Here is a 16966-nt window from a genome sequence, read left to right on the forward strand (position 1 = left end):
CCCTGAAGGCTACTCCTGGTCAGGGTTTAGTGGGCTCAGTTGGTGGTTGCAGTAGCAAAGCATTGATGTTATATCAAGATTCGGGAGGATCAGAGACCCCTAGAAAGAATGGAAGCTTGAGCAAATCTAAATGATTATTATATCAGTATTCCTTTCATTTTCATAGCCCTCTGCTGCACATTTGGGAGGGATTGTTGGCCCAGTTTGAGCTCCCTTGGGCCCTTGGGTTCTTGTGCTAACCTCCACACCCTGGAGTTATTTCCCCTCTCCTTACCCCACCCATATCTTTATAGATCATATGATTAAATCTGACCACTGACATCTCAGGACAGTGTTAGGCATTAAAGAGACCCTGGGCCTGGAGTATCCAGGTCTGAGTGCAGCTCCTTTGTACTGTTTCCTGTCATTCTCCAAGGCTTCCAATATCCACATCCTGGGATTTTCCAATCTCCTTGGGGGTTTTCTAGGGGAAGCTCTTCACTCATTTTGCTGGTTGCCTTCTTTCATATTGACCTCAGACTTCTGACTAATTTTTTTTTCAGAAACAAGTGGAAAAATTCACTGTAGTTTTGTATACTTTATAATCATTCCATCTGGTGTAAATTTTTGTGGGTTTTTTTTGGAGAGTATGTTGTAGGGTCTGCCCCTCTTCCTATAGCTATCTTGGCTGAAAGTCCAACAACTCTAAGGAAATGTTCCTACTGTTGAAATTAAATCCATCTCCCTGCAACTTCTGTACTTTGTTCCTGATTCTGCCCTCAATAGAGGAGCAGAATTTAATATTCATTCCGTATGATAGTCCTCAAAATATTTGAAGACAGTTATATTCTCTCTCCCCTAATCCCATCAAAACTTCTCTTTTGTAGGCTAAACAATCTCATGTGCCTCTTTACCATCCTGTTTGTCCTCCTTAGAACTTACTCCATCTTGTCAAAGTCCTTCTTATGAAGTTCAAATCTGAAGACGGAGCTCCAGAAGTGGAATAACCAGGACATCACCTCCCTCCTCATTCTAGAAGTCCTCCTGCTCCTTCCTTGAGCTCTGCTCTGGTCTTTGTGTATGCCTTTTGTGGGTATAGTGGCAGCTTTCGGTTAGTCAAGTAATCATAGCGGTAGCAACAGGCCTGGTTCCCTTTTAGAAGTTTATTGATTTCATATCTGCTCTCTGACCAATCCTAGCTGTGTGATCCTGAACTTAACTCCAATTGCCTAGTCCTTACCAGGCTTCTGCTTTGGAACCGGTATTTAATATTGATTCTGAGACAGAAGGTAAGGGTTTGGGTTTTTTTAGTTTTTTGATCCTTTTTTAAGTGTAATTATTTCCTTGTTTATTATTCTTACCCCCTTGAGTATCCTCCTTTGTAACAAAGAAGGACAATTCATCAAAACCAACTGACCAAGCAAGCCATCTGACAGCATAATCAATCTTCCTCCCCTGAGAGTCCACCATCTCCCTATTGAGAGAAGGAAAGCCTGTTTCATCATCTGTTCCAGGGAATGGAGATTGGCCATTGCCATTAATCCTAAATCCTGACTCCCTTTGCATAATGCCCATTTACTTCTAAAGCATGGTGAAATAAATGAAATAGGGAGTACAAAGTTTGGGGAAGTTTTATTTGAGGCAGGAAGGAACAAGGGTGTTTGTGTACAGGCTGAGTAGAGCCTAGCCTCTTTTTCCCAGGTGAGGTGGGATAGGGGATGCGTGCTCTTGTGAGTTGAGAGGGATGTTGGGAGCCTTCACACTTTTCACTGGTTTTCAAAGGAATTGAAAGCAAGGTAGCACCCTGGAGAGAACAGAGAAGAGAAATTCTTGAGTTAGGATGAAAAAGAAATTCTTAATTCCATTCCCAACCCTAATACTGACTTTCTCAATGCCTAACTCTATTCTTTATCCTGACCCCAGCGACCCTGGATCTGGATCCTAGCCTCATTCTCAATTCATAAACCCATCCACCAATGGCCATCCTGGCAAGCATGTAGCTTTTTTCCTTCCCTCCCTGAGGTTCTTACCTGCTTAGGATTCAGCCAGAGCTGTGACTTCTAGAAAAGGCATACGTGCCAGGGAAGTAAAAACTTTGGGGTTCCTCACCAGCTCGTTCCACTTGAGTGCATTGGGTCTCCTGCTGCCCCTCAGGATCCTATAGATACATTTAGACTTGGTCTAGGTCACAGGACCAAAAAAGAAACCCCTTCTTCCTATTCTGCCAAGGTCTTGTCTTGGCATGTGCCACTCTCCCTCCCTCTCTCCTCTTCCCCTTCCTCACACCTGAACCATTTCATCTCTGGGAACAGATGGATCCTTCCAAGATTCCTCTTCATCCAGTTACCCTCCTCTGGGCTATTCAGGATTCATGGTTCCCAGTCACCTCTTACATCTCCTCCTCCCCCCCGCCCCACTTTCCTTATTCTCCCTATCTTAGAAACAAAGCATTGAGGCTTACCCTTTGACTCCACGGAGGCCCGATGGGGCAGTGAATCATCTGTTTCAGGATCCGGTCCTTAGAATCAAACTTGATGCAAGCCAAACAATTCCTCTTCCGCTGGGACCATAGAAGCATAGGTCAAAGGTTTATAGCTCTAGAGCTGGAAGAGATCTTAGACGACACCTAGACCCACCTTATCATTTTACAGATGAGGAAACTGAGTGACTTAACCAAGGTCACACAGGTAGTAAGTGGCAGAGCTGGGATTCAAGCCCAGGTCCTGACTTCAGATCCAACATTCTCCCTCCTATGCCACCAGTTGGTGTCGGGGAATGGGATACAATGAGGCTATGACAGGTTAGAGTTTTGGGGGAAAGACTTGGTTATGGAGTGAGATGGGGGATATGGAGAGCATTGGAGGTAACAGGCTTATTTCTTGGCTAAAGGGTACTAGAGCTTGAGGGTAGTGTGGGGCTCCCCATGAGGAGTTGGCCAGTTGTAAGTGGAACTCAGCAGCTAGTGCCCAGAACCTCTTCCACCGTAGGACATTGGGCCCTTAGAAATGATTTAATCCAACCCCTCCTTTTACAGGTGCCAAGGAAACTGAGGCCTGGAGATCCTGAGGGATTTACCTGTGGTCACTGCAGTCAGCCTAGCAGGCCTAGAAGTTGTCTACAGATACCTGGTCCAGTGTTCCTTCCACTAAGTCACATAGCTTCCTCTAAATCGGGCTGGTTCTAGTTAAGCTCTGCCATCTTCAGTGGCTTCAATCAGTGCGCCAGATCTAAGGCACCCTCATTTTTAAAGCCCAGGGAAGCCTAGGGAACTCAGTAGTTCTGGGAGAATCCAAACCAAAGTCTGTTCCTTGGACCTCCCCAGTGTTTTAAAAGTTGGAAGTGGTAGGTAGAATCAACCTAGATATTTGGGGAAAGCAAGGCTTCACCCAGAACCTGATACTCCCCCAGGATTCCTCCCCATAGATCCAGCCCATTCCTGCCCTCACCCCCCCCAGGACTCATTTGAAATGAACCTCCAGAAAGCTCTCCATCCACACCTTCCCGCTCACTCCAACATGGCCTTCCAAAGTGAGGCCTCTATCCTCCAGGCTTCTCGTGACTCTTCTCGTCCCCCTTCCCACCCAAGCTACACTCTCACCCCAGAGCCCCGTGTTTTACAGCTCTGCCTGACACGTGCAAAAGGAGTGCATGCGCCATCACACAGACCCCCATGCCTCTATTACATACACATACAAGGCACATGCTATTACACAAAAGACACGTATGCTCCACTGTGCATATAATCCACACAAAGGCATGTACCAAAGGAAAGACACAGACCCGTGCCTCACACCCACACATACATTCTGACACCCAGATCCATGATGTAGCACACACATACACAGCCATGTGTCCTGTACACAGACATATTTCATTACAAATATACAGAGGCTCAGATCTGTGTATATACACACATGTTTATACACATGCATGTACACATGCAGAAGCACATGCTTCATCTTCTACACGCACACAAGCATGCAGAGACTCGGGTCTACGTTCCTGAAGCCCCCCAAACCCTCCACACACACACAAAGTCCCTTACCCCATTGGGCTTAACCTTGCACTCGGTGTTCCTCCAGTCCTTCTTTCTGCAGCTGGTCTGCTGGAGCCCAAATTCCAGGCGAACAAATGTCCCTCCAGGGAATGACTGAGGACAGACCCCAAAGTGAGCCCGCTCCGACTCTGCCTGTGTGGCCCGCCCCCCTCCATAGCCTTCACCGGCATTATCTTACCTCCCCTGGTGCCTAACACCGTGTTCTGGCCCTAGTTGGTGTTTAACAAATGTTGGCTGCACCATACTGCCCTGTGCGGTACTCTATTGTCAGGCATCGTTTAGTCATTTTTCAGGCCTATCCAACTCTCCCTGGCCCCAGCTGGGGTTTTCTTGGTAAAGATATTGGAGTGGCTTGCCATTTCCTTCTCCAGCTTATTTTAAAGATAAGGAAACTGAGGAAAACAGGGCCAAGTGACTTCCCTGGAATCATATAGTTGTGTCGAATTTGAACTCAGATCTTCCTAACTTCAGGACCAGGGCTCTATCCCCTGGGCCACTGAAGCATTGCTGTCCCTCAAGGGAGATGACTGTGAGAAGATAGCCTCCAAGGGGGGCACCATGGAAGGAGCACTTCCGTTCCAAGGCTGGCTCCGGGATCTTGGGCAGGTGACTCCCGGCTAAGCCTCCGCTATCTCATCTATAACATGAGACCATTGGACTCGGTGACCTCTAGGGTCCCTTGGAGCACCATTAATTCCAAATCATTTTCCATCTTAATGCCATCACCTGTAGAGAGCAGGTGCGTGAATTACTCCTCCACAGGGAGGCTCACTAGGAGTATGGACCCTAGATTTGGGCGGCTCGGTGGGCTAATGCTCTAGTGCAATTTAAAAAAACTTATTTCATGAAATGCTTTTCATTTTTTAAAAATTGCCAAATTATGATGTCTCTGGGGTGGAAGCCCAGAATGCACCCTCTCCCAGAGCAGAGCGGAGAACTCTTCTCTCAATGCCCCCCTCCCCGGCCTCCTTCCAGCCGAAGGGGTCCTTCCCACCCACCGTGTCACTGGCAGTGTCCACGCCAGTCTCCTTGAACGCCCACTGCACAGGTGGGTGATTGTGGAACTTCTCCAGAGCCACCTGCAACCCCCGTTGTTGTGGCACGGAAAGCTCATCTCCTCGGGTGCCTGTGGGCCCCAGGGCGCTGAGCCACAGGGCCAGGGGGAGCAGCAACTGTCTCATTTCTTTTCTGCACATCCCAGTCAGCTGGATCTAGGCCAGGCACCTGCAAGGGATGAAGCTGTGTCCATGAGAGCAAGATCCCCAGGCTCTTCCGCCACCCCCCCCCTCCATCTTCTCTGCTGTCACCCACACTCAATGGCATGGCTCCCTGCTGGTCCTGGCCTGCCCGTGGGCTCATCCTTTAGTTGTATGGGAAGACACAGGGCTCAGGACAGGAAGGGGGTCTATTGGATTGGGAGGCAGCTGATAGGGCCTAGGATGGAGCCGCCCCTAGGGAGTGGGGGGTGGGGGCTAAATCACAGGCTGATGAAAAGGAAATAGAGTCTTTTCTCTTGGATCTGAGACTTCTAATTTGTAAAGTGAGGAGGGTGGCCTGATCTCTGAGGCCCTTGGCAGCTCTCTTTCTGGGACCATCTGAGTCACAGCAGGGCATTGGGAGAGCGTTGGCCCGGAAGCTGCTAGAGGACCCTTAGGTCTTTTTAGCCCCAGCCGAGGATCTCCCTCCTCACCTGCTTGCCTCCCTAGCTCAACTGCAAACCTCTCCCAGTTCTAGGCCCACCAAAGCCTGGGGATGGGGTGAGGGTGGAGAGTTATGCAGGGAGAACGACCTCGTCTGAGGCCTTCCTGAAAGTGGCATCCTGGATCCTGGGATGCTGTCTAGCTAGCTACCCTTCTCTCCCTTCCCTCCAGAGCTTTCTCTTTTCCCGCTCCCTTCCCCAAACGGACTCTTTGGGGAAGAGCCCTTCTGTGAGGTTTCCCAGAAATGGGACGTGCCGTCAGAGCCAGGGCTGGAGTTTCCCGAGGCCCTGGAAACAGCTTGTTTTCCCTCCCACCCCACTGCACTCCTGCCATGCCACCCCTCTTCCCCATTCTGCCTCTCCTCCACCCCTCCCACTCCTGAGCCTCCTCTCCCTCCTCCCGGTGGGGTCAGGTCAGTGCCCTGGAGTTTCCCAGCCCGTCCCCCTCACCCCCCCAGATCCTGGCTCCACCCTCTTGGAGAAGGCTTGTGGGGAAGGGAGGGGAATAGAAGAGGAAGAAGAGAGGCACACACAGAAGACAGAATATTTTGGGGAGGACGTAAACACCCTGCCGAGGGGCTGAGCTGGTGCTTAACCCTCAGCATGCTGGGGCCTGTTACTGGGCTGGCCGATCCAAATAATCTTATCTCGACCAGACTCCAGCTCCCTTTCCCCTTGCAGAGCCTCCAGGTTCCTAACCGACCTTGGTTCTTTTCCAGTTTAGTTCCTTCTCACAGTGAGTGGTCTCCCCACTTCCCTTCCCCTTTTTTCCTCTCTTCTGGGGCCAAATCACTTCTTCCTGTTCCCGGTTTTTGTGTCAGTTTCTGACCTTCAGAAGTCAGACCTCCCCTAGACCCTAAGAGCTGTCCTGTGGCAAACTCTTCAGCCCTGAGAAGTGTTCCAAAGCTTGGTACAACCTCCAGGAGAATGGGCACAGAGAACTGGACTCTGGAGTCTGCTTTTCCCTTGACCACTGACCCACCCTTCTAGCTCCTCACCCTCCTGTCCATCCCCCATTTCCCACCCTCCACCTTGCTCCTACTTCACCTTCTTCCTAGCTGGGGCTGCTGGACCTCTCCTCTTAAGTTCCCTCTTGCCGTCTGCCTCTCCTCCCCCTTCCCCCCAACCTCCGCCTCCCCAGCTCCTCCCCTGCATCTGGTCTCTGCCCCCATCTCCTCCCATCTCTGGCTCCATGATACCCACCTCCCCATTACCACCATCCAATCTTTCTACTTCCCTGCTCCCACAACCCCTGGGGTTCCCTTCTGTCTGTCTCCTGATCCTGAAAGATCTAGATGATCTCCCAAGCAGCAGGCCTAGCTCCTGCCACTCCCCAAAAGAAACCCCCCCTTCCTCCATTCTCCTTGCCTCGACACCCCCCCTCCATCCAAGCCCAGGGAAGCTGGCCAGCTGGCCAGACCTCAGTCAAGACAGCTAGCTGAGCTCCTCCACCAGGCTGAGCCATCAGAGTAGGGGAGCATGGCCCCATGGGCTAGAGGGCCTACCTTTGGGTTATATCCTGCCACTCCACAGCCTTGCCCAGTCTAGACCTTGGCCCTCTAAAGTCCATGGAGTGTCTCTCCCCTTGCTTCAGGTCCTCACACATATCTAATAAGAAAATTCTTTCTGGAGTCATAAATCCCTTGATTTGTCAATAAAATAAACATGTACGAACCTGTACTGGGTGCTCTGCGCTAGCCCTGGGGACAGAAAAACAATCCCTGCCCTCAAAGAGCTTACATTTTGTGTTGGTGCTTACAGTAAACAGAAGAGGCTAAAACAGTGATGTTTGGATGTAATGGGAAGTTGATCAGGAGAGCCTCTGCTCAGTCTGATGAATCCTCAACCAACTTGCTGATCTTGCAGAGCCTGCAGCAGAGGTATTCTGGTGCCAACTCTAACTGGCTTGTGAAAAGCATTTCTAAATTTTCAGGCTATTTACACCTCAGCAATTGAAAAATGCTACAATTCGGATCTTGATTTTTTGTCTAGACTTAAGAAAATGCTGGAGAAAATGTGAATAGCTGATTAAACTTGAAAGTGTGTCAAGTGCACTTTTTTTTTCTTTCTGGAGAGCTGGCTGTTAAACATTTACCAGCACACTCCTGGACTGAACTAGTGTCAGAAGGAGGTAGCAGAGATACAGGGAGCTCCTCTCATTGGGCCTCTGGGACCAGGATTGACTTGAAGATGATTGGTGATTTAGAGAGGTGGGGAAGGGGGCAGAAGGACAGACAGACTGTCATCAGAGAATGGTGTGGCCTTTGGGGGATTAGTACGAGTAACCTGAAGAACAGCACACCAATTTTGAATTCTTTCTGTGAGCTCTCTCTCTCTGTCTCTCTCTGTCTCTCTGTCTCTGCCTCTCTCTCTGTCTTTGTCTGTCTGTCTGTCTGTCTCTCTCTCCATCTCCCCCCTCTGTCTGTCTGTCTGTCTGTCTGTCTCTCTCTCTCTCCATCTCCCCCCTGTCTGTCTGTCTCTCTCTCTCTCTCTCTCTCTCTCTCTCTCTCTCTCTCTGTCTGTCTGTCTGTCTGTCTGTCTCTCTCTCTCTCTCTTTCTCTCTCTTTCTCTCCCCAGACCATGGTGCAGGAAGAGGGTGAGGAGAGGGAAAGGGAATTTTTTCCCTTCAGCTCCCTCTTAGAGCAGCAATGGCACCTTACAGTAGAAGCACTTGGCAAACTGAGACTGGAGTCCCTACTTTTCAATCCTAGATGATTTCAGCCTTCCCAAGTACAGGTTGGTGCCTAGTTGACATGTGTCCCAATCGGTCAATAATCAATAAACATTAAGTTCCTCCTTTGTGCCAAGCTCTGGGGATACAAAGGGGAACGAGCAGCCCCTCATGACCCTGATAGAGCTCCATTGGTCCTTTGGGGTTCAGGTCTGATGTGGCTAACACACTGTGAGAGGTCAAAGGAAGCACTGCCCTAAGATTTTTGAGGGTGAAACTGGGGGCAGAGGGTAGCTGCCACACTGACCTCTGCCACCACCCTGCCTTAGGAAAATGTAAGCAAGGAAGCTGAGGCTTCCCAGGTAGCCAAGTTCCCTAGCCTCAGAGGCAAGACAACCACAAAGAAAGTGAAAGGAGACTTCTTGTTGCCCCAGGGAAGAAAGCAACAGAGGGAGCACTGAGAGCGAAAGGGGATTTCCAGCCTTCTACCGGTGTGCAGATTTTGAGATTAGATTGTTTTCTTCAAGCTGGCTTGTTTGTGATCTGCTTCTGACTTCCTGTGGTCTGAGGATCTAGACCCTGGCTGAAGAGGCTGCCACTGGGGTGGGAGAACTTGGGAGAGCTGTATCTGTGTGGTTCAAGCAATTACTCTGCTTTTACCACCCACTTATTCAATATAATTCAAGAGTTTAAAAGAGAGGCTTTTAAAAGGGCAGTAGCTTTTGTGTGACAAGTGAAAGAAAGTGATGGCCAACAGGTGAGTTGGTCAGTCAAGAGACTAGTTGACATGCTTATGTCCAGATCAAGGTTTTGTCAACTGGGGTCCATGCTGTGGAGAGGTTTCGGGGGACCATTGAACTTGGACGAGGAGATTTTATATTGCTCATTTTCATTACCCTCTAGCTGAATTTCCCCCGCTAATTGTGGATGTAGGCAAACGGCCATGATAGTATGAGTAGTGCCTGGTATTTTGTCACCCATAAAAATCAGAGATATTTTCACATGGCATTACAGTTGTTGCAGAGGCCTTGAAATATCTTTTCTGTTCAGCATTACTTTGAAATGACTAGTCACTAGCCCGACCCCTGGATTGCGTGTGACTGCACTGTTCCGTCCACAGGATGTTTCCTTTGTAATCCCATGTATTTTATTGTCTGTATCTAAAGCATTCTTCTGCCCAAAGAACCCTCCTCTAGGTGGCATAATAAGAGCCAGGGAGTCATCAGTGGACAGGAGGCAGAAGCTATGCACCAAAATGCATCCTGCTAATGACCTTGGGCTCAAATTTAGCGGCTTACTCAGGAGTTTGTCCACTCCAACAGCACGACCTAGTGGCGGGAGTAAATCCAATAGAATTTGGAGCACAGGCGTGCAGTAACAACCAGGATGCTCTGGGAGCCCCGAGGTGAGTCTAGAAGGAAGCTAAAGCTTCTAAGACATGCAGAGGAGGAAGGAATGTATTCCAGGCATGTAAGACAGCGTGTGCTTGTGGAGATGGGAGACATGTTACGTTCAGGGTGGAGTTTAGGCTGGAATAGAGAGCATTTGGAAGAGAAATCGTGAGTAAGCTTGGAAAGGTAGGCTGGGTCAGGCTGTAAAGGATTTTAAATGCCAACTTCAGTTAGTATTTCATCTTTGAGCCGATAGGAAATAGCTGAAGGCTACTGAACAGAGGAGTAGGAGAACCAGATGTATGTTTTATTTGGAAAGATTGTTTTAAAAGCTGTGTAGGGAATAGATTGTGGAGGGACAGATGAAAAAGGAGGAGGCCAGTTGCAATAGTACAAGACAAAGTGAATTCGTGTGCAGAGGGTGTTTGAGAGAAGGGGACAGCTGTTTGCCTATGAGAGGTCAAGGGCAAGAAACTGTTGTGAATCTGGTTGACTAGAAGGATTGTGCCATTAGCAGCAGAAATAGGGGAGTTTAAGTAAAGGAGAAAACAAATTTTGTTTTAGATATGTGCAGTCTGAGATACCTTCAGGACAAGTCAAGTCAGTAGAAATATGTTGCAGGAAGTTGGGCATGACTGGAACTCGGGAGAGAGATGAGGTCAGGATATAGAGCTATATCTAGGATATAGGATAAGCAGCAAGAAAAATTCTCAGGGAGAGGGAGAGAACAGGGACCACAGAAGTGACAAGTGGGAAGACAATGATGGAAAGAGAGCCAGAAGCAGGGTGGAGTAAGGAAGGAAATCACCCCTCTAAGTGGAAGGATTGTAAACAGTGTTGATGCCCTCTAAGTCAGTGTCCTGGGCCAAAGTCCCAGTTACCCCAGTTATCATTCTAGCTGCTTAGATAGACTTGGTAAATACCTGCATAGAGATGATAAGTGAATCCTTGGGAATAGATGAGATCCTCAATAAAGAGAGTAGAGAGAAGAGAAGGCTCCCTTGTAGAGCCTTGAGAAAACCCAGAGTTGGTGGGTGAGACCTGGATGACGTCAGCAAAGGCGACTAAGGAGTAGTCAGACAGGCAGGAGGAGAATGAAGACAGGATAATGTCATGAAAGCCCAAGGAAGAGAAAATATGCAAGAAGAAGAGCTGATCAGAAAAGTCAGAAGCTACAGAGGTGAGGTGAAGAAGGATGCCTTAAGGAAAGGCCATCAGATTTAACACTTAAGAGCCTATTGACTCCCATAAACACTAAAATATTTAGGGGGCACCTTTATGGTGTCAAGTAACTGGAAACAGAATAAATGTCCATCAACTGGTGAATGGCTTAAAAACATGTTCATATGAAATGTGAAGAAATATTGCTGTAATGTAAGAAATGAAAACTAGAAACAGGTATGATAGCCATAGGAAGACATATTAACTGATTCAGGATGAAGTCATCAAAACCAGGAAAACCATATACAAAAGGGCTTCAACAATTTGAATAGAAATAAAACTAAACACTATGAAATTATGATTAAGTTTGGCCCAAGAGAAGAGTTAAGGAATTTACTTTTCTTCCTTCTTTACAGAAGTGGAGGACTTTAGGTATGAAATAGAGCATGTATAGTCAGTCATGGTTGGTGTGTTGAATGGTTTTACAGACCAGTCTGTCTTTGTTTTCTGTTTTATTCTTTGTTACAAGGAAAGTCTTGCCAGGTAGTAAGGGAGAGATAGAAGGATGGATATATTTGGAAAGGAATATGATAGAAAAACAGAAGGTATCAATGAAAAAATAAGATAAAAAAAAAACAAAAAAGAAATTATTGATAACTAGATAAAGCATTTTCAATCAAATATCGGGATTGTAAGCCAGATCATAAAGGACTGAGATTTGAATAGGAAAGGAAATAGAGGCAAATATAGATAGCTTTTCCTAAGAAGTAGACTATGAGAGGAAAGAGATATGTGATTTTAGGTTGAGGTAGCAGCAGAAGCAAGTGAAGGCTTTTTAAAGCTGGGTTAGGCCTTGGTTCATATGCAAAAGGAGAAGAGTTAATAGATAAGGAGAAATTGAATGTGGGATAGGGGAGATTGAATTGGATAAACAGACAGGCCGGTTGATACAGAGGCAAGCATCTAGAAGAAATAAGGAAAGGATGGAGTCAAGGGCATAAGTTGAAGGGTTGGCCTTGATAAGGAGAAAAGCTACTTCCTAAGATACTGAACCATTCCCTTACCTTCTTATTCAATATATCACACTTCATACCACCTGCATCCAAGGACCTAATCATCTTTACAAAATTCAGTAAGGTATTTTTGTCAGTGGTCATTTCTGTGTCTAATAAATACCCCACAAAGAAGTTATTGCTTGTATTGTGCCAGGATCTCTCACAATACTATTTGTGAGGAACAGGAACCTATAAAATGGTGGACTCATTGTTTTGATTGGTTAAATTCTGCTTAAATAATTGGGATAATTTGTTTTGTAAATTCAGATTAGCTAGCTTTTCGGATAAGATAGTAACTCTCAAGTAACCAGCCAATAGTGAATGAGGAAAAGGACCATCTTTATGTTAGGAACTAAGATAAAAGGAGCCTGCATGCTCCCATTCTTTTGTACTTGCTTGCTGGCTATAATAAAATACTTGTAACACTGGCTCATGAGTACTTATTTTTGGAAGGATGAAAAAAAATTTTTTTTGACACATTGAGCCTCAGTTCAAGATGTTTTTGAGTAGGTGGTCATTCATCTCACTATCTAAAACAATTCTTGTTGTTCCATCCTCAATGAAACTGAGATTATCATATAGAATATAACAGGAAATTAAAATATCATCACAGTCATAATTGGTGCTGGGCCCTAGTGATTGATTATTTTGCAGATTGTCTGTCTCCTGTTAAAATGCAAATCATCCCAGAAGAATAGCTCTGTAAGTCACATCAGTCAGTCATTCCAAAGTCCAAATAAGTTCTTAGAAAAGTTTGGACTAAACACACATTTTAAAAAATATTTATTACTCTATCTATTTTCATAAATACTTATCTCTCCTTCCCACTGTCTTTTCCTACCCCAATGAACAATTAAAAAGAAAAAGAAAAAAAGAGTCCTCTTAACGAATATGTATAGTTCAACTTCAGAGAGATATAGTTACTGAGAAGTAATCACTTGAAGCAAGAAGAACAGGCCAGGGAACTGAGAAACAGAGAGAGTGGTTAAGGTCTCCAGGACAGGACTCTGTATCCTTGGAGGGCTGTGCAGCATTCCACCAAGCCTTGGAAAAAGGCCTCTGTTCCCAGATAGGTCTAGTTCTGACAACCCAAATGTCAGTTGGGGAAGATCTTAATTGGTGAACTATGATTTGCCCAGTGTTGGAGGAGGCTGAGATGCTTTAAGACCTGGTCTCCAAAGAAATCACTCTAAAAGGAGGAGTCAGTAAGTGAGAGAAGGAAAATAAGGAGGAAAAAGACTGAAAATACCAAAGATTTCAAGAAGAAATCTCAAGAACCTTGAACATAGATAAATCAATAGGAATAAAGGGTAACACCAGAAGGAAATATGACTTACAGATTTTTTAAACAAGTTCTAGCATCTATGAATAAATACTTCAAATAAAGGTAAATGATCAATACTTGATAAGACACAGGATCCTGTGGAATTGGAGGAAAACATTAAATCAGAACATGCTGATCTGGAGAAGTTGAAAAGAGAAATGAGAATTATGAGTGCAGAATTTATGACCTTCACAGCAAAAATAATGAGCAGAATAGGAAAATTTGAATCTTCAATGGCAGGTCTCACCAAAGAAGGAAAGGTGAGAATAATAGATTGGAAATTCAAATATAGAGGAATAAAGGATGCAAGAAAAGCAACCCCCCCCCCAAAAAAAAACATTAAAAGAAAATATGCTCACTATGGAAACAAAACTTACTAATCTCAAAATTAGCATATTTAAAGACAATCTCATAATTATAGATACCTCAGAAGAACATGACAAGGCAGAAAACCTTAATACATAGAATTATTTAGAACTTCTGAACATAGAAAATGTAAGTGCATTAGAAAGAATTCAAATGTCCCTTTAGGGAAAAGACCTAAGGCTGCAAACTCCAAGACTCATAGTGATTACATTTAACAATTCAATTGAGAAATGAACAATTCTGCAACGGATCAGAAGAAAAACCTTCACATATACTTGAAAGGACCTTTGAATAATGCAAAACTATTCTGCATCTGCTAAAAAAAAAGGAGAGAGAATGGAATAATGTGTTCTAAAGAGCAATGGAACTTACATGAAACCCAAGGTAACTTACAGATCTGAGCTTAACCATATAGAATGAAAATAGATGTGCAATAATTAAAATGAAATCATAAATATTTTCATAAAGAAAATCATAATTGAAGAGAATATATGCATCTTGAATTTCTCCAAACAACAAATATGTAGGAGGGGTAAATAAGTATAGATGACAGTAGAAACAGTGACAAGTTGGGAAAACTGTAGGAGACATCTTTCTAAATGTCCACAAAAAGACAGAAATCTAGCAAAGTAAAAATGGAGAGGCAGATGTGAGAATTATGGACAGAACCTGTTGATATTCTGGCTCCCTGTGAATTGATACATGTTTTATATTATGAAATGAGAGAGTTCCTAAAAGGGGAAGAGGAGGGCAATAGAAAGTAATGTATGATAAGTCAGGGTCAAATTGTGTGGGGAAGGTGACCTCTGTGATCTCAGAAAGAGAAGAGTCTACAGGGAAGTGGATGAGTAGTAGGAGAAAAGATTGGGAAGGGAATAAAAGAAAAGAGCCTTACTTTGAAGGTGGGAAGGGGCTTCCATTGATGAATGTTCCTATTAAAAGGAGATAAGAACCTTTCACTGGATAAGATCTGAGGGATTTGGAGCTTGAAAACTTATCTTGGGTGGAACGAGTTGGACTTTCTGGGGGTAACTGGCAATTGGAGAATAGAAGGACCTGGACACAAGATTTTCAGATAAATGTAAAAGAAAAGTTCAACAAGAATGCAGATAGAGTTCTGGGCAAGATGGTGGCTTAGAGAGAGCTAAAGTTCAGATCTCTGGAAACCCCTTCCTTACCGATCTCAAACTGTATGCTCCTAGGACACCGAAATTCAAAACAAACAACAGGATAGATGCAGGGAACCCTCATACTGGACCTGGATCAAAAGGTACAGCCCCCCAAAAGCCAGAACCCAAGATCACTCGGATCTAAGGGATAGGCAGAAGGAAGGTCCCAGGACCCATCTCCCCCAACATAGAGCTCTGAGTCCAAGGCAGCAGCAGGAACCTAAGAGCCAGAAAAAGGACCCCAGGGCCTGCTATTCTGAAGGCCGCACCCTGAAAACAACCTGAGCCAGTCGTAGGGGCACCCAGATAGCAGGGAAACAGAGAGAGACAGAGGGGAGCCTGTAGTCCCTTGGCTGGATCCTTCCTTCTCCATCTCAGGGAAGGTCCCTGTTTTAAGACACACTCAATCCAACCCAACTGAAGTTAAACCTATCAGGAGCCCTCTGAGCTCCAGGAAGCCACGGCCCCTCCCCCATCAGAGTGCAGGCCTCTCTGGCCCACAAAGGCTCTGAGATACCTCAGGGACAGTGCAAAGCCAGGCTCAGAGCGTGGGAGTAAGGCAAAGAAGAAGCACCAGGAGGGAACTGAGAGCAGTAACACCCACGAACAGACAATTTGCCTGGGGCTAAAGCCTCTGAACACCAGACAGAGATAAGAAAAGCTAGACCTCCCCACTCAGATAGAGATGGCAAACAGCACAGAAAAGCCTCAACACTCCAAGAAAAACAATAAGAAGGGGGCGACTTTGGACATATTTTATGGAGCAAAAATACAAAATACAGAGAGATAGAAGAGGAAACACAAGCAAATACTCCAAAACCTTCCAAAGGAAACAGAAACTCTCCACAAACCCATGAAGAATTTGAATCAGAAAGGATCAAAAAGATGGAAGCCTTCTGGGAGGAAAAGTGGGAAATAATGCAAAAGAAATTCACATATCTACAAAACCAGTTTGACCAAACTGAAAAGGGAAACCAGGCTTTAAAAGTCAGAATCAGCCAACTGGAAGAAAACAAGCAAAGAATTAATAAAGCAAAGCCAAAAGACCAAGAAATTAGAAGAGAACATAAAATATCTCACTGACAAGGTCATAGACTCGGAAAATAGAGGAAGCAGAGACAATTTAAGAATAATTGGACTACCAGAAAAGCCAGAAATAAACAGCAAACTCGACATCGTAATACAAGAGATAATAAAAAAAAAATTGCCTAGAGATTCTAGAAAAGGGGGCAATACAGCCACTGACAGAGCTCACAGAACACCCTCTACACTAAATCCCCAAAAGACAATTCCCAGGAATGTAATTGCCAAATTCTAAAGCTTTCAAGCAAAAGAAAAAATCTTACAAGAAGCCAGAAAAAGACAATTTAGATATAAAGGAATGCCAATCAGGGTCACACAAGACACTGCAAATTCCACTCTGAAGGCATGGAACATGATTTTCAGAAAGGCAAGAGAGCTGGGCCTTCAACCAAGAATCAGCTACCCATCAAAACTGACTATATACTTCCAAGGGAAAGTATGGGCATTCAACAAAATAGAAGATTTCCAAGTTTTTGCAAAGAAAACACCAGAGCTCTGTGGAAAGTTCGATATCGAAAAACAAAGAGCATGGAATACCTGAAAAGGTAAATATGAAGGAAAGGGAAAAGGAGAAAAATGTTATCTTTTTCTTTTATTCAGACTCTCTTCTATAAGGACTATATTTATATCAATCTATGTATATTAATATGTGGGAAAATGTAATGTGTAATAGGGGGAAAAAGAAAGACCTAATAGAATAATCTTTCTCACACAAAGATTCACACGGGAAGGGGAGGGGAAGAAAACTCCTATAAGAAGGAGAGGAAAAGAGTTTTTACTTAAACCTTACTCTCAGGGAAATCAACTCTGAGATGGAAAAACATCCAGATCCATTGGGATCTTCAATTCTATCTTACCCAACAAGGGTAGGGAGAAGGGAAAACCAAGGGGGGAGGGGGGAGGGAACACAAAAAAGGGAGGGAAGAAGAGGGGAGTGGGGGAGGGAACAAAAAAGGAGGGGCTAGAAAGGAAAATATATCAAGGGAGGGGACTAGGGGGACTGATTTAAAA

General features: G+C 45.1%; 1 protein-coding gene across 1 annotated transcript; it reads right to left on the reverse strand.

Moving 5' to 3' along the window:
- Positions 1-1592: 1592 nt before the first annotated feature.
- RARRES2 (retinoic acid receptor responder 2) lies at positions 1593-6869 on the reverse strand. The gene is made up of 6 exons (XM_001370548.4): positions 6783-6869; positions 5035-5260; positions 4025-4129; positions 2441-2539; positions 2010-2137; positions 1593-1783 (listed from the first exon to the last, which is right to left on the reverse strand). Exons 2-5 carry the CDS (start codon positions 5230-5232, stop codon positions 2021-2023), a joined length of 519 nt encoding a protein of 172 aa, XP_001370585.3. The 5' UTR covers positions 5233-5260; positions 6783-6869; the 3' UTR covers positions 1593-1783; positions 2010-2020.
- Between the last annotated feature and the right edge of the window lie 10097 nt (positions 6870-16966).

This window comes from Monodelphis domestica, chromosome 5, assembly GCF_027887165.1.
Source record: "Monodelphis domestica isolate mMonDom1 chromosome 5, mMonDom1.pri, whole genome shotgun sequence".
In the NCBI taxonomy this organism is placed as follows: Eukaryota; Metazoa; Chordata; class Mammalia; order Didelphimorphia; family Didelphidae; genus Monodelphis; species Monodelphis domestica.